The 17,838-nt window shown below is 38.5% G+C and overlaps 1 protein-coding gene across 4 annotated transcripts in view; it reads right to left on the bottom strand.

Annotated features, from left to right (window-relative positions):
- NOL10 (nucleolar protein 10) overlaps nucleotides 1-17,838 on the bottom strand; it is a 96,281-nt gene that overhangs the window by 74,138 nt on the left and 4,305 nt on the right. For 2 of the 4 annotated variants that reach the window (XR_010405392.1, XM_045884077.3), the window contains exons 3-10: nucleotides 17,560-17,658; nucleotides 14,534-14,611; nucleotides 12,493-12,530; nucleotides 10,972-11,108; nucleotides 9,985-10,050; nucleotides 8,543-8,603; nucleotides 5,575-5,660; nucleotides 556-634 (exon numbers count right to left, since the gene is read on the bottom strand). Coding sequence is in view for 3 of the 4 variants with exons in the window: in XM_045884077.3 (XP_045740033.1) it covers nucleotides 556-634; nucleotides 5,575-5,660; nucleotides 8,543-8,603; nucleotides 9,985-10,050; nucleotides 10,972-11,108; nucleotides 12,493-12,530; nucleotides 14,534-14,611; nucleotides 17,560-17,658 (644 nt within the window). In the remaining variant the exon portion in view is untranslated. Of the gene's footprint in view, nucleotides 1-555; nucleotides 635-5,574; nucleotides 5,661-8,542; nucleotides 8,604-9,984; nucleotides 10,051-10,971; nucleotides 11,109-12,492; nucleotides 12,531-12,795; nucleotides 12,820-14,533; nucleotides 14,612-17,559; nucleotides 17,659-17,838 lie in introns of those variants that run through there. The other 2 variants (XM_045884078.3, XM_064571817.1) reach the window with 2 other exon arrangements.

The raw sequence follows: 17,838 nt of genomic DNA, 5'->3' as shown, positions 1-17,838 counted from the left end.
AGTGTGTGCATTCTGCCTTGAAGGAAAGAAGGGAAGAAAGAAGAGTTGAAAGTAACCCTCTGTAGCTACTCAATCCATCCTTGTCAGACTAGCATTGCTAACGTATGCTACTGCGCATGTGGTCAATGATGCTCAGTAAAAAAAAAAAAGGTTTCTAGGACAAATAAATTTTGGAAATACTTTTTAAATACATTTCTTGTCTAGAGGAATTCTCAGAGCCTTCAATATATATTTAAAAGCACTGTGATCCTCCAAGAGTAGAAATCTGGCAGATTTCCAAACTTAGCTGACCACAGAATTCTGTTCCACATACTCTGGAAAATGTTGTTCTAAACCACAGCCAAGAGAATGCCTGAGGCATAACACCCCCAGCTCAAGAACCTCTCAGACTAACCCAGATGGCCAGAATCAGAATTTCTCAAGGTACTAAAAGAATACAGCATTCCAGAGTACCCCTCCACTCTGGCCAAAACAACAATGCTCCATTTTCTGTTCCCACTGTGAACAGATATGTGGATGTTTCCCACAATATATACATGCCTCTGAGATACTCACCTGCCCTGTGGATGTTCCAACTGCCATGGTCAAGGCACCATTAAATTTCAAAGCAGAGATTGTTGGTAAACTGTTTATCCTGAAAGGCAAAACATTCACGTTCCATGTACACATGGCCAAACCTTCCAAGTAAAAATTCATTATTAATCTTCAATTGTAGTGGGGAAAATCATACATCTGGCCTTATGTTTAAAAGGCAATTGTAGGGGTACCTGGTGGCTGATTTGGTTAAGTATCTGCCTTTGGCTCAGGTCATGGCCCCAGGGTCCTGGGATCGAGTCTCACATCAGGCTCCCTGCTCAGTGGGAAGTCTGCTTCTCCCTCTCCCTCTGCTGTTGCCCCTGCTGTGCACATGCTCTCTCTCTCTCTAATAAATAAAATCTTTAAAAAAAATAAAAAATAAAAGGTATTTGTATCTAAACTTTCTTAATCAAAATAAAAAGCTTTATATGTAAATGTAATCTGCTTTTAAAAGTTTGTAGATTATCTTCTTCAAAACTGTAAGAAATACTCTCAAAGTATCTACAAAAAAAAAGTTTATAGGGCGCCTGGGTGGCTCAGTTGGTTAAGCGGCTGCCTTCTGCTCAAGTCATGATCCTGGAGTCCCTGGATCGAGTCCTGCATCGGGCTCCCTGCTCGGCAGGGAGTCTGCTTCTCCCTCTGACCCTCCCCCCTCTCATGTGCTCTCTCTCATTCTCTCTCTTTCAAATAAATAAATAAAATCTTTAAAAAAAAAAAGTTTATAAAACTCTAAAACCAACTGAAAAGGATCAGTATGACACGATCTTTCACTTTGATTAAGCCAAGGTATGGTATTTACAAAAATATCCCCTTTTGCTTAAGAGGAAATGAGTTTATATTTGGGCAGGTTATGCCCATTTCCATTTTTAAAGCTGCCTATGTCAAGCTAAAATAGAAGACTAATCCTCAGATGGAGACTAGAACCTAGGAAAGTACAGAGACAGTATGATGAATGGTTATGGCCACAGATCTGGAACACGCTTCTCACTCAGCAACCAAGAAGAGGATCGGCACCACAAGCGATGCTCCCTGGTGGAAAGGGTACCAGACAAGTCAGAGGAGGACAACAGTGCTGACTTCAGTCCCTCCTGTCTCCCGGTCCTCGGGACCAGGCCCCACCATCTAGGCCGTGACCTGTTGGCACCCTCAAGGCTCTCAGGCCCCCTAAAGCCTCAAGCCATAACCACACGGACGCACCAGTTTGGAACCCAGAGGCCTCTCATGCCCATCCTTTTAGTCCTTTACTCCTCAAAATGAACTCTAAGAGCATGTGTCAGTGCAGTGGGATGTTAGTTCTCTTTACTTACTCGAACTTTTTTTTTTTTTTTTAAAGATTTTGTTTATTTATTTGACAGAGGGAGAGACACAGCGAGAGAGGGAACACAAGCAGGGCGAGTGGGAGAGGGAGAAGCAGGCTTCCCACGCAGCAGGGAGCCCGATGTGGGGCTCGATCCCAGGACCCTGGGATTATGACCTGAGCCGAAGGCAGACATTCAACGACTGAGCCACCCAGGTGCCACCTACTTACTCGAACTTTTTGATCCTTAACAGTCATTTCCTTCAGGTAGGTATTAAGTTTATCCCTCAGAATTTCACAATTTTTGTTGCTGTAAGAATGGTTTTCCATTGTGCCTAACTGGATTTTGCTGCTAAACCTCAAAGCCACTGATTTTGCACATTTATTTCATCACCAACTTATTTAACTCTCATATTAGTTCTTATGATCTTCCAGTGGATTCTGAGTTTCTCAGGCAGACAATCGTTATCGTCTGCAAATAAAGACAGCCTGTCCCCCCCATCTGATAATTACATTCACTTCTTTCTCTTTATTATATTGGCTCCACCTTCCAGAACTCCACCTCTGTCAAATAACAGAGGTGATAGCTTACAGTGCTTGCGTAGAAAATAATGAAGCTAAGCATATAAAAATCAACAAATAAAATCACCTGAAACAGAAACAGCAAGCAAAACTACCTGTACCATTTTGGTACACATCCAGATTTTTTCCCCCACGACTCTACAGCATGTTCACTGCTTTCCCACTTAACGGTATATTTGCAACATCTTCCCCCAGAAATAAATGTACTTTTGCAACATAAGTCTTAAAAGCTTACATATGCCACTGATCAGTATTTTCCTCTTCTGTAAAATAAATAAGAGTACCTGCATCAAAGGCTGCCATGAGTATGAAGGTAGTAAATGTAAAGAACTAAGGACACTAGCTGGCAAACAGAAAGCACTGTCTGTTAGCTACGATTTTTACCAAGCTGTATTTAATCAGTATTCTCGGGCTATTTCTGACTTTGCAGTATTATCAGAATGGGATGGACACCTTGGGCGACGGAGGGTGGGAGAACAGGCACTCTGTACAGGCAGGGAGATCCTCAAACTGATGTTACCTTTTCTGCCAGGCATTTTAGCAATGGGTACAAAAGCTATTTCACCCAGAAATCCAGGTTCTCAGTATGTTCCCTCAGGAAATAGTCTTAGAACTAACTACAAGTGGATGCACAACAGTGAAAATCTATAAACACCCTTCACCAACCAAGAGTGGTCTGGTTACTTGAATTACACCTGCCTGTGTGTGTGCCGAAGCCATTTTACTTTCTTGTATTTTTGAAACTGCTTAGTATCTTTTTACACTCAGTATAAATCAGCTTTACAAAATAAAATTATTTTTTAAAATAAACAAAATAGGGGCGACTGGGTGGCTCAGTCAGTTAAGTGTCTGCCTTCGGCTCAAGTCATGATCCTGGGGTCCTGGGATCTAGTCCTGCATGGGGCTCCCTGCTCAGCGGGGAGTCTGCTTCTCCCTCTCCCTCTACCCCTCCCCCTGCTTGTGCTCTCTCTCTCTCTCTCTCTGTCAAATTAATCAATAAAACTAAAAAATCTGTGAATCACTCTTCTATGTAAAGAAAAAAAAAAACCCAGAATACTCCCATATTTCTAAAGATCACAGTAAAGATTATCTTTTCACATCCCTTCCTTAAATTTTCTATAGTGTTACTTCTATTACAGTCATTAAATTTACAGTAAAAATAACCGTTAAGACATAATACAAAGAACTCCTGCTGGCCTGTTTTCTCAAATGACTTCTCTAAGAAGAAACTGTTAAGGACAGAGCTTGTAGCAGAACCCAAGTGTCTCTATTTTAATTCAAAAACAAGTTAACATTTATAAGTAAGAGAAAATTAACTTTTCTGCTTCCTAGGGAGTGGGAAAATAGCTTCCACTTACAACTGATTTCCTACTTTCGAAAAACAAGCAGACTTCTCTGATTCGGTTCCTTTCATATCAATGTAATAAAATGTTGACAAGCATTTTCTCCTGGTTTCTTCTATTGACAAATGCAGAGCTTCACAGTAATTCAGTAATCTGTACATTAATGCTTTGAGATTTTGTCTGTGTATTATAATTCACAATAAAAATGTCTAATTCTAAGAACAAAACAAAATGAATGTAGAGTAACTTTTCCACTTTAAAATTGTTTACTCCAGGGCGCCTGGGTGGCTCAGTTGGTTAAGCGACTGCCTTCGGCTCAGGTCATGATCCTGGAGTCCCGGGATCGAGTCCCGCGTTGGGCTCCCTGCTCATCGGGGAGTCTGCCTCTCTCTCTGACCCTCCCCCCTCTCGTGCTCTCTCTCTCTATCTCATTCTCTCTCAAATAAATAAATAAAATCTTTAAAAAAATAAATTAATTAAAAAAATAAATAAAATAAAATAAAATTATTTACTCCATACCATGATTAATGAGGTTGTTCATTGTTGTTACTTTCGTAAAACTCAATAATAGAGAAAAAATTTCCTACACTTCTATTTTTTAATTTTTTTAATTTTATTTAATTTTATTTACATTAGATTAACATATAGTGTTTTATTAGTTTCAGAGGTAGAATTCAATGATTCATCAGTTGTATACAACACCCACTGCTCGTCACATCACGTGCCCTCCTCAATGTCCATCCCCGCACCTCCTACGCTCCCATTAAATGTCATAATTAAAAGATGAAAAAAAATTAACTTATTCTTTACTTATCACACAGGGAAAAATGTATACATTAGAAAAAACGTTCTTCCAATTCAGCAATTCTTAACTTTTCTCTAAGTCAAGGGTGCTTTACGTAAGCTGGTTTTTCAAAAGAACGAACTACATAAATTCTTATCTCCCCCAGAAAAATGCAAATCACACAAAAATCGGCAATAATTTAGAGGGTTCACATCCTCTCTGCAGCCCCCCCATCAAACACTCCACCTCCAACATGATACAACTATGGGTAAACGTCTGGCCAATGGAAATGAGTAAATGCTAGTAAAATCACATTACTACAAATATCAAGAGCTCAGAGAAAGGATGTTTCTGAACTGGTTACAGCAAATAATCCCATGTAAAGAATCTGACCAAGAGAGTATAAGACTGCATATATATTAATATGAGCACAGAAAAATGTCTGAAAACCTATGTACCAAACGGCGCAACACTAACCACTCCGGTGAGTGGAGAAAGGACAGGGGGCCTATACTCACCTAATGCAGGCATGTAGAGGTTTTCATCGCCTGAGTGTATATTACTCTTCTGATTGTTTTAAATGTAGGAAGTGGCAAACGGGAACAAGAAGGTATCAGAAAACACTTGCCTCCCTCCACCTTGGAATTCAAAATACACCTTTTGGCTTGTTACCTGGAGTGGTGGACTCCTGGTTCTAGCACTAGATCCTACAGAACTGGAACTATGAATTCCGGCAGCGTATCTGTTTTAATAACATTCCACAGCAACCAACAAAAAGACATTCTATGTAGCACCTCAGAAAGGCATTCTGTCTGGCTTTCCCACCTAGCGACCTTTCCCAGAAAAGGTTTTTTACATAAATGACAAAACGACAACCTCAGATAGAAGTCTGAGGGGTTTCATCCTTCAGCAATTGATCTGAATCCAGTATTGGTACATGTGTTTGACTCATAAGCAGATGGATGTTTAAATGGCATGTGATCCCCACTTACTCTGAGTCTGCCGTGACGCTGCTTAACGCACAGTCCAGCAAGCCGACTCTACCGCGAGTTCTCGGGTCCCAGCACTCCACGCGGCCCTAGACCAACAGAATACGGTGATTTTATAGAATAGCTGCTGCTAGAAAATTTTTAGACAAATACCGGAAAAGACCTTAGTAACACTGATTATCTCGTGGGGGATAAGAATTTAATTTTTTACCCTATGCCCTTTTCAAGTACTGTCAAATATTTTTCTATGAGCTGAATTTGTTTTAAAAGGAAAAAAACTGGTTAAGAAAAGAAGTCCAAAATGCAGTGTCTGATCCTTGACTGGACGTTGGTTTGGGTGGTGGGGTGGAGCGGGAGGCTATGAAAGACATTTTGGTAGACCTGAGAATATTTAAATACTACCATATCAACTTTAAGTATTTAATACATAATATTATCAATGTTAAATTTCTTATGGATGATAACAGGATTATGATTTTATACAAGAAAGTCCTTGTTTCTAAGAAAATGTTTTTAAGAAAAACATTCAGAAGTATTGAGGGCTAAAATGTCATAACATCCGCAACTGATTTTCAAATGGTACAAAAAACATTTTCTATATACATATACATATTTTTACAGAAAAAGAAAGCAAATGTGCAAAATGTATAAAAATGATGAGTGAACTGTGTTTTCAACTTTTCAGAAAGTGACATTTACAACTTTTCAGAATTTTTTAAAAATAAGCTGTAGGAAAATAAAGCAAAAAAACAAACAAAAAAAGAACGCAAGCAAAAGAGCACGGGAGAGACTGGCATAATCCATTTAAGAATACTCTGCAATCATTAAAAAGAATGACTTAGATATACATATACTAGAAATATACCCACAATCTGCTAGGTAAAAAGCAGTTTGTTTAAAAAAAAAAAAAAAATGATCCCATTGTCCCTTAAAAAAAAAATGTTTCTGCCAACATAGAAAACCCTGAGAGCACACAACAAATTATTACCAGTGTTCAGGAAACGTAAGGAAACAGGACAAGAATAGGCAAGAGGGGACTCACTTCTCACTTTTACTCTTTTGTATTACTCAACTTTATAATGATAAAAAAACATATACACAAAGATTTTTAAAAAATTGTTTACTAGATTAACCACCTTAAAAGTAAGACCTCAAATATACTTAGAAGGCTTGATCTCATCACTCATTTAGTATTATTACTAATGTGTCTGTCACAAAGATAAATAAAGGAAATCTTAGAAATCAAGCAGCAAGTAATTCCAAATGGTCTGGTCTTCATGTCTTCTCAAAATGAGTTAACAGACTTTATGGACATAAAAAAGAAAAGTCACATTTCAAAAACAAAAAATAGGTATGCAGATAAATTCCAGAATAAATAAAAATGTTTTTTTTAAACCATAATGATTTTCTGTGACTGAAATTTGAGTATTTCTATTGCTAAAGCCTGCACTTTTTTGTACTTCAAAAAGCACAAAATGCACAAAAGGTTAAGTCCTGTTTGATTTTGACAATAATAATAAGTAGTATAAGAATTGTCACAGACAAAATCAAAATCAAACATATACTATCAAAATTATTGTAAAAGTGAATTTTTAAAGTCTGGTCTGACTTTGCCTATCAAATTTCAAGCCCCCAGTAATCCAGGAATTTTAGGAGCCTCAGCCTTTAGGCAAGAAGGGGTCTAGTCTCCCCTCAGGGATGGTCTTCAAACAGCTGGCGAGAGAAAAGCCTGCTCTGGTACATAAGTGCTCTGACAGAGCACGTGTCTATGAGGATTAGACTGCTCTGGAAGGACTCTACTTAAAAAACTTTTTCCAAGGAAACTGTTTTTAAAACTTCCCCTTGGTAATCTCAAGAAAAGTACCTACCAAGAAAATGCTTCATTGGCCCGATTTTGGCACAACAGTATTATAACATATTCAACAGTTTTACATATTTTCATTAAACCAACTCTGTCTCACTTCAAATTCTAACCTCTTAACATAAAAATAATTTGAGTAGAGACCTAAATTTCATCCATCTGGGATTGGTTTCATAAACTACAGTACATTCACACAATGGAATCCTACCCATCAGTTTTAAAAAATTAGTTTAGCATTATAAGTAATTATAAGTACCAATGTATAAAGATGCATATTATATATCATATTTAAAAAAGCAAATGAAGAAGTATAATTTTACTTTTATTAAAAAACTTTAAAAAAATATATGATTAACACATATGTGTATCTGCAAAGACCTAAAAAAAACCATTAAGGAGTTCAAACTCCAGGTTGTAGGATTTGGTGACTGGAAAGCACAAGAGAACACTTTTTCAATAATAAATTTCTGACTTTTTTTTTTTTTTACTATGAGTATTTATTATAATTAAAAAAATGCAAGTCTAGGATAATTCTTGACAAGTACGAAGAACACGGATTCGAAAATACTGCAGTTTAAAAGGGAAATGTTGTGTATTTCTTGAATCCTACCATACAGGATGTACAGATCACGATCCTCTTTGCCTTTCTCCGTGTGGCTCTCACCTGCACCTCCGCAAAGCTGGCAAGCTATCATTATCTCCATGTCACCGATGAGGAAACTAAGCCTCAGGGAAAGTAATTCAGTCATAAAGCTGGTAAGTATCAGAGAGCTGGGACTGCGTGACAGAGTGCCTCCTGTTAGGAACAGAACTGGCTGTCGTGTTGCCACTGCTCCCTAGAGGCTGGCGACGCTCCTCTAGCTCCCAAGGATCAATGTCAGAGATGATCCATGTCAGAGTGTGCCGGACCAGACGCACCACGGGGCGGTCTGCAGCAACAAACGGGCCTGTCTGTGTGTGAACCAATGTTCCTACAAAAAGCCAACCAGTGGCTTGTTGCTCCATTAGCTCTCTGCTCTTAGGAACAAGCAACTCTGTCTTTAAGTAAAACTCTACTCATTATCAAATGCAAAACAAGTAAGTTAAAAAATAAAGGCAACGTATGCTTACCTCTACCGTTCCTGTGGCAAACAAGCCATGTACTGAGTTTATGTCACACACATTATTCTCCCTGAAACAGTAAAGCAGTAAGGGAGAAAGTATTATTACCTATTTTAGGCGGGAGGGATACTCGGTGAACTTTCTAAATAGTCAACCCAATCCTGTGGAGAAAGAAGACGGGCAGGTGCTTCCTTACTCATCCATGTGTGAAAGGTACCAGACATGAAAGAATCCCCAGAATGATACTCAATCTGCCAGGAGATGAGACAAGAAAGGAACTCCTTCTGAAATACCACCCTACCACCTTGAGAATAAAGGTTTATTCTACTTTCTCAATATATCTTCTCCTAGGGCAGAAAGAACACAAGCTATAACTAAGCCAGTCCTGAGACCGGACGAGCTTGAGTTAGATGTACTAATCAAAGCTTCACCTTCTTTTATGTAAAATGGATACTTTACCTCTTTCAGTTGTTGTAGGATTAAATGAAAAAATGACAAAATGTTCGGCATGGAATCCAGAGCTTACAAGACACTCAATAAATAATAGCTATTACAAACAGGAACGTATGCAGCTAAAGAGCAGATAACTCTTTATTATTCAACAATATATCATGAAGTTACTCTAGTTTTCTTGGAGAAAATTAAGAGTATTTCAAGGATATCTGGAAAAAATTACTGAGAGTTAATCTGGCCTTTATCACTACATGTTCTTCCAACCTTTAAAAACCCTTTCAAAGCAATAAGGAAAATCCAACAAGCTCTTTATACACTTAGATGAGAAGTAACCTAGCTTCCACCCCTTACTAGCTGGGTGACTGTGGACTCACCCTCTCTGCACCTCAGCTGTCCCATCTGTAAAATGGAGATGATAATACTAAAATTGTTGTAAGTTTAAAATGAGTTAATATGTATAAAATACTGAGTAACAACTGGCACAGAGTAAGTGCTTTCACTATTATTATTGTCATTATTACTCAGTATTATTATTATGACAAATTTATTCCTAAAGGCTTTCTCTCTGAATAAAACAAAAATGTAGACTATAATGTGAGGAAAAAAGGGGAAAACTTGAAAAAAACCTTAAATGTCTGCCAGCAAAAACACAAAAAGTAATATTTAAAAAGTGATACTCCAAGTTAATCCAAAATTTCTCTGAGAGATAATATCACAGAACAAAATCATAAATGAAAATTTAAAGAACACTGCAAAAAATAATAAAAAACTTTTTAATGAGTTATAAAATTTTTGAGGATATTAAAAAAAAATCAAAATTTTAAAGAAATCACCAGGCCTTTTAGTGAATTTTACGTTTAAGAAAAAACTAAATGATACTCCTTTGAACTAAGTTGCCCTAAGCTTTTAAACACAACCTGCCATCTGATAACTTGAGCTTCTGACTCCATCTCCTGGCCAAGAGAAATACAGCAGTATTCCCACAACAGAACACTCACGCAGCATCAGTCTGTAGCGGATTCAGGTACCGGCCTTGTTCTAAGTTTAATCTATAAACTTCAGAGCTGCAAAGTAATGAATAAAGTTAGAAATCTGGTAAACTGCAGTGACCTTTGCTTCAACTAAATATACATTTTAGAAATATATACATATATCTCTTGCTTCCAGGGCTTCCTTTGTAAAACTTACACCAAAATGTATTTTCAACCTAAAAAATAATCACCTTGTGAGTTTGTTCATGTATAAAAGTGATTTAAACCAAGGAAATATTATGAAATTATTAGGTGGAATATTATTTACAAATAACACAGAGAATACAAGATCCAACATGGATCTATACAGAAGAAAAGACTAGAAGGAAATACAACAAAATACCATAAGGGTTTCCTCTGGGTGGCATGACAGTGGGTGTTTTTTTTTGAATACTTCTTAATATTTTCCTAATTTTCTAAAATGGGTCTGTATTATTTTTATCATCATATAGAAAGTAGATTTAAAAATGAAAAGTTTTCAAATGTCATGCCATGGGGCTAAGAAACCACCTTCACCACCAATATGACCCTGTGAGGTACCCATGTCGCTAGGTTCAGAGCATCATGCTAGTAAAAGTCAAGGATGCAACTCCTCAATGAGCAGTTACTCTGGACCTATACCCTTTGAGCAACTGAAAGGCAGGGATCATGTCTTATTCCCCTTTTAATCCTCTCCTTGGGGCGCCTGGGTGGCTCAGTTGGTTAAGCGACTGCCTTCGGCTCAGGTCATGATCCCGGGGTCCTGGGATCGAGTCCCACATCGGGCTCCCGGCTCAGCGGGAAGCCTGCTTCTCCCTCTCCCACTCCCCCTGCTTGTGTTCCCTCTCTCGCTGTGTCTCTCTCTGTCAAAGAAATAAATAAAATCTTTAAAAAAAAAAAAATCCTCTCCTTGATTTCAACAACAGAAGCCGTTTGTGGGGTGAAAAGGAGAAAACAAAGGATCAGACCCAATACCTTGCGCCAACAAAGTACAAGTCACAGGAAGGATAGTGGTAGGAGAAATCTCTCCCGAACTTTGGTATTCTGGTTTTGTAGTAAAAACCCGATTGTGAGTGGAATTCGATGTATCTATCATTATGTAAGAAAACAATCTGAAAATGAAACAAGAGCATGAGTTGGCTGAGGTTTCTAGGAAAAGCGTTTACTTCATCACCACTAGAACTGACAAAGCAAGAACACTCTGATCTCTCCCAGCCTCTTTCTCTCTGTAAACACGCATGTGTGCACACACAACTCTCTATCATGACTAAGAATCAAAGCTCTCCCCTGCTTTCTTAATGCCTTCCTGAACCCAAGATAGTTTTTCTTGCCTTCTAACAGAGACTTAAAACAAATGCCCTTTATTTATCTGGCACCAGCATTTGACAATGTGGACCTCTACTCAGCAACCCCAGCAAGTGATTTCCTATTTTACTTAAGAACACATTTTAATAATCTCACAATTGGGGCGCCTGGGTGGCTCAGTCGTTAAGCTTCTGCCTTCGGCTCAGGTCATGATCCCAGGGTCCTGGAATGGAGCCCCGCATAGAGCTCCCTGCTTGGCGGGAAGCCTGCTTCTCCCTCTCCCACTCCCCCTGCTTGTGTTCCCTCTCTTGCTGTGTCTCTGTCAAATAAGTAAGTAAAACCTTTAAAAATGATAATAATAATCATCTCACAATTACCACTCAGGGTTTGAGAAACCCCCATACCAATTTAACATTAATGTATTTCAAAAGTAGCTTAAAAATCTGCAGATAGTAATTAGCAGCAAATTTATCAATATCTAGAGAAAATACATTATAAAACTACATGTCTCCCAACACATGATTAATGACCACTACAGGCAAAAGAATAAACTGTAGTCCATAGTTTCCAGAACTGACACAATATGTAAAGCCATGTCAGCTCAGAAAATCAGTAAAATTTTTTATTTTTTAAATTTATTTTAAATTGAATAAGGCACTTAACTAACAATTTTGTAACTACTGAAAATGACATGAGTTGAAAGATGGACTAATGGCACCAAAAAAAGAAAAAATATATATATATTTAGCTGTTTCGAACTGTTTCAGAACCATTCCAGAACCATCTATTTGCAGAGTTAAGAAAATTAATCATATAATCATGCTATTTTACTTTTCACATATGAAAGCAACATGGCAAATAACACTAGTTTAAATGAAATAATTAAAAATCACAAATCTACAATCTAACATGGTCTAAAAAAGATGGCTGCTACCAATTCTTGACGATACAGGTAAGGTTTCATACGTGATATAGAAAACATTTTGATATTAGACTGGCCAAAGTCTACCACTGTTGTTTTAAAAGATACTCTATGTATCATACATGTGTCAAACTAAAAATGTATTAATAGAAAATGATGGGTTTTATTTTACTATGCAGCCATTTTTAATGTAACAATGGGAACCTCATAAAAATACTTATCATGACTTCGTAAGAATAGCCAGTACCAACCAACGCTATCAAGCATACCTTTGAATAGTCATCAGACAAAGTTTCAAAGGTGACAACTGAAAAACAAGAAATAGTAAGAAAAATTACAATTATCAATCCATGTTCTTCATAAAAATGCAAACTTGATGAAAGGATTCTAACTCAACACAAAAATTACAAACAAATACTGGGTTTTTCCCCCTTTCTTGTCCTTTCATAAGACAAGAATAAAGTTGCCAAATTATATTGGCCCCAAAATACCAAATGGAAAATTAAAAGCTTTTTAATTTCTCAACACAGATCAACCAGATTTTCTGCAAAACTAAAGTTAGATACACTCACAAAACATAATGACTTTTGGGGCGCCTGGGTGGCTCAGTCGGCTAAGCCTCTGCCTTCGGCTCCGGTCAGGATCCCAGGGTCCTGGGATCAAGCCCCCATGTCAGGATCCCTGCTCAGTGGGGGGTCTGTTCCTCCTTCTCCCTCTCCCCCTCCCCCTGCACATGCTCTCTCTTTCTCTCAAATAAATAAAATATTTAAAAAAAAAAAACCAAAAACAAAAACATAATGACTTCTAAACTCTCCAGTTTTTCTGAGAAGCTCAAAATAAAATAGACATTAAAGAACATTCAAAAATTCTTTTTTTAATTATTTATTTAAAAAAGACAACAGTGGGTGGCTCAGTCGGTTAAGCGGCTGCCTTCAGCTCAGGTCATGATCCCAGGTTCTTGGGATCGAGCCCCACATGGGGCTCCCTGCTCGGTGGGGAGCCTGCTTCTCCCTCTCCCTCTGCCTGCCGCTCTGCCTACTTGTGCTCTCTGTCAAATAAATAAATAAAATCTTTTAAAAAATAAATAAATAAAAATAAAAAAGACAACAGTAGCTTTTTACTCATTCATCATACATCTGCTAAACATAGAGTGAAAACAGTTGTTAGCAGCATGTGGAGTTTGTCCTGCTTTTAAAAAGGAAAGGGTAGGGCGCCTGGGTGGCTCAGTTGGTTGAGCGACTGCCTTCGGCTCAGGTCATGGTCCTGGAGTCCTGGGATCGAGTCCCACATCGGGCTCCCTGCTCAGCAGGGAGTCTGCTTCTCCCTCTGACCCTCCTCCCTCTCGTGCTCTCTCTCATTCTCTCTCTCTCTCTCTCTCTCTCTGGCAAAAAAAAAAAAAAAGGAAAGGGTAAAACCAGTTGGAGAAGACTTAGCCATTAACTGCTTTTCTCTCAAGCCCAAACACCCAGGCACCTGACAGAAATACCTCCACCCTCCCCGCCCTTCCCTGCAGAGTGGGCGGAGCCTATGAATGCTGGTGGGACACACCTATAACTACATCACATTAGATGGGGAAGGGAGATCTATAATCACGTGAGCCCTTTAAAATCAGGGTTTTCTCCTGCTGGTGGCAGAAGGGGAAGTGGGAGATTCGAAGCAGGAGAAAGACCCAGTGAGTAGGTGCTGGCTTACAGATGGAGAAGACCAGGTGACAAGAAGCGCAGGCAGCCTCCAGAAGCTGAGAGTGGCCCCAGGCTGACAGATAGCAGGAAACAGGAACCCCAGTCCCACAAGCACAACAAACTGCATTCTGCCAACACCCAGAAAGCTTCGAAGCTGGGGCGCCTGGGTGGCTCAGTCATTAAGTGCCTGCCTTCGGCTCAAGTCATGATCCCACGGTTCTGGGATCGAGCCCCACATCGGGCTCCCTGCTCCATGGGAAGCCTGCTTCTCCCTCTCCCACTCCCCCTGTTTGTGTTCCCTCTCTTGCTGTGTTTCTCTGTTAAATAAATAAAATCTTTAAAAAAAAAAAAAGAAAGAAAGAAAAGAAAGCTTCGAAGCTGATTCTTGCCCAGAGCCCCCAATAAACTCTAGGCGAGTCAGCCCTGAGCACAGAAAACAGCAGAGCCTGGATGAATTCACCTACAAAGCTGTCAGCTAATAAATGCATGTTTTAAGCTGCCACATTCATGGTAATTTGTTACACAGCAAAGAGAACTTATACATGACACATTCCCATTTTTAAAAAGCAGAAAAGTAGCCACATATAAAAAGCTACTTTCATGAATTCAAATTTCATCTCTTACTTACCCTCTGAATCTAAACACCTTTCAAACTTCAAGGATAACTGATATGTGTCATAACATCGAACCCGAGGTTTATAAGTTCCTATATAAAAAAAAATTTATGTGATGTAAAACCTAAAGGACATTCTTTTCATTGTCAATATCCTGCAGATATATTAAGTATACTTTTTATTCAAAGGTAAACAGGATTCATTATAACCACATGAAAGAAAAAGAATTTTAAAAGCAGCCTTCCCCAACATGCCAAGAAGAAAACCAGCAAAGGATACAAACAAGCAAGTCAGAGAAAATTAAATACAAAAAAAACAGACTTCACAAATAATCTAACAAAGTAGATTCAAACAATGAAATAGTTATTGTTCATTAGAATGGCAAAGATTAAGATAGTTAATAACCTGTGTAGATGAGGGTGCTAAAAAAGGAAGTACTCTCACGGCTTGGTGATTAGTATAAATTGTTACAACTTCTTTGAAGGACAATCTGGCAATATCTGTAAAATATGTGATGTTTACACATCCTGAATCTGTACTGCAACTTATACAAATTTATCCTAGAGAAACATACTCACAAGTGTACCAAAGACATGAAGAGTGTTCACTGCAGCACTGTTTACAAATGGCCAAAAACTGAAAGCAAGTAAAATGTCCATTGACATGGAAATAGTTAAATAAATGATGGCAAATCATCATATGGCTCATAAAGAGGATAATGCAGACCTGTACTCACAGGGAAAGCCACCAAGACATACTACCAAGTAAAACAGAGAGTCCAGAGAGCGCGGGTGAGTGCTGCAGAGTGGTGCCGATGGCCCCATGTCTATGAACCCAACACCGATCATGCAAGCACTCTGTACAGAAAAGTTGGAAGAATAAGCACAGTGATTGTTTATCTCAGTGAAGGGCAATTTTAGGGTCTTCCACATTTTATCTTATGCATTGCTGTAATGTTTGCATTTTTTGTAAGTGTATCATGTTTGCAATCAAGAAAAGAAAAAGACTGATTTTTGTTTTTAAGATTTTATTTATTTATTTGACAGAGAGCACACACAAGCAGGGGGAGCATCAGAGGGAGAGGGAGAAGCAGACTCCCTGATGAGCAGGGAGCCCAACATGGGACTCGATCCCAGGACCCTGGGATCATGACCTGAGCCAAAGGCAGATGCTTAACGACTGAGCCACCCAGGCGCCCCAAAAAAGACTGGTTTTTAAAACCAATGGATTTTTTTTTTTAAAGGAATGAGGTAGTCCTTGAGTCCCCAAGACCTTATTTAAAAATAGTATAATACATATATATATATATATACACATATATATATAGACATGCTTACTACATATCGGATACATAACTTTTTATGTATATAAAAGTATATACAGCAGCGCCTGGGTGGCTCAGTCAGTAAGCATCTGCCTTTGGCTCAGGTCATGATCCCGGCGTACTGGGATCGAGCCCCGTGTGACTCCCCTGCTCATGCTCTATCTCTCACTATCTCTCTCTCTCAAATAAATAAAATCTTTAAAAAAAAAAAGAGGGGCGCCTGGGTGGCTCAGTCATTAAGCATCTGGCTTTGGCTCAGATCATGATCCCAGGGTCCTGGGATCGAGCCCTGCGTCGGGCTCCCTGCTCAGCGGGAAGCCTGCTGCTCCCTCTCCCACTCCCCCTGCTTCTGTTCCTGCTCTCGCTATCTCTCTGTCAAATAAATAAACAGAATCTTAAACAACAACAACAACTATATACAGCATATATAGTTCTTACATATGACTGGTGGCTAAAAAATGTGGATAGTGTTAGTACTGAGACAACCACTAACACAAAACAAAAGAGACTGGCATGTGGATGCGTAAAAGTTCTGTCAAATAAGAAAGTGTTTGGAAAAGGGATATAGATGGATAATGTTAAGCCAGCAAAATAAAAAAGACGTATGTGGACAATACACAGGATATATGTACCAAAATCTCAGCCAAACCACATAATGGGTTATGCTCTTCTAAATTATAACACATTAAAAGTTCCATATATTTCATGGCTTTTTGCAACTGATGACCACTTCTAATACAAAATCTTAGTAACATAAAAAATATTACTCCATTATACGGAAAATTATGTTAAAAGTGACCCTTCCTGGAACTCTCATTCATTATTGGTAGGAGTGTAAAATGATCCGACCACTCTGGAAAAAGTCTGGCAGCTTCCTTTGAAACTAAACAGACACCTACCCTACGACACAGCAATGTCCTTAAAACAAGCCTGTAAAAGATTGTTCATTGTGCTTTATCAATAACAGCCAAAAAATGAAAACAGTCCAGGCGTCTATCAAATGGAGAATGGATAAATAAACTCGAGTATATTCTTATAAGGAAATACTACTTGGTAATAAAAAACTACAGACACACATAACAACATGTATGAATCTTAAAATCCTAAGAAAATAAGTCTCACATAAAAAGAATCCATAGTGTATGACTGCATTTACATAAAGTTCCAAAACAGGCTAAACTTGTCACAGGTACAAAAAAAAACAAACAAACTCAGAGAGCAATGGTTGCCTGTGCGTAGGTGGGAGCAGGGTTGACTGTGAGGGGCATGAAAGACATTTCTAGGTGAAAGGAATGTTCTGATCTTGACTGGCGTTTGGCCTACACAGGTGTATGCATCTGTCAAAACTCCAAAAGATCTGTGCATTTCACTGTATGTAAATTTACCTAAAGGCAAAATCACAAATAAAACTGAACTCTGGATAACAGTATACACGCCAAGGTATTTATGGGAAAAGTACACTGATATCTGCTACCTGCTCTGAAATGTATCAAAAAACAGGCTGGACTGATGGATGGACAGATATGACCAAGCAAAATACTACTGAGAATCTAGGTGGTGGGCAAAAGGATGTTCATTGTACAATTTTTTCAGTTTTTCTGTAGGTTTGAAATTTTTTATAGTAAAATGTTAAGGTAATTAAAAAAAGTGACCTTTCCCATCCTAGCACTTCCTGCTATGAAATGTATGGAAATCATTAACCAAAAAGATGCTTACCAGTTGCTAAGATATACTGTCCATCTTTTGACACCTTAATAGTGGTGCAAACAGTAGGCATTTCAAAATCCTGAATAAGTTCAATTCTCCTGCGGACATCTATGAAGAGAGGAAATAAGAAACGGATTTAACTACCAAGTGCTTATTTTATTTCCTAAAAAGACAAAGCACACAGAGCAGTCACTGCGAACAGGTCAACAATGTCCCGGTGCTTCCAAGCCTTGGGAAAGCACATCCATACAGCCCCACCCATCACACAGGGAGGTTTTTTCTTAGCTC

This window comes from Mirounga angustirostris, unplaced genomic scaffold (genome assembly GCF_029215605.1).
Source record: "Mirounga angustirostris isolate CCGP_5_RB_7025 unplaced genomic scaffold, mMirAng1.0.hap1 SCAF_10, whole genome shotgun sequence".
In the NCBI taxonomy this organism is placed as follows: Eukaryota; Metazoa; Chordata; class Mammalia; order Carnivora; family Phocidae; genus Mirounga; species Mirounga angustirostris.
The sequence above is the reverse complement of the archived record's forward strand: the minus strand, read 5'-3'. Positions and strand labels throughout refer to the sequence as shown.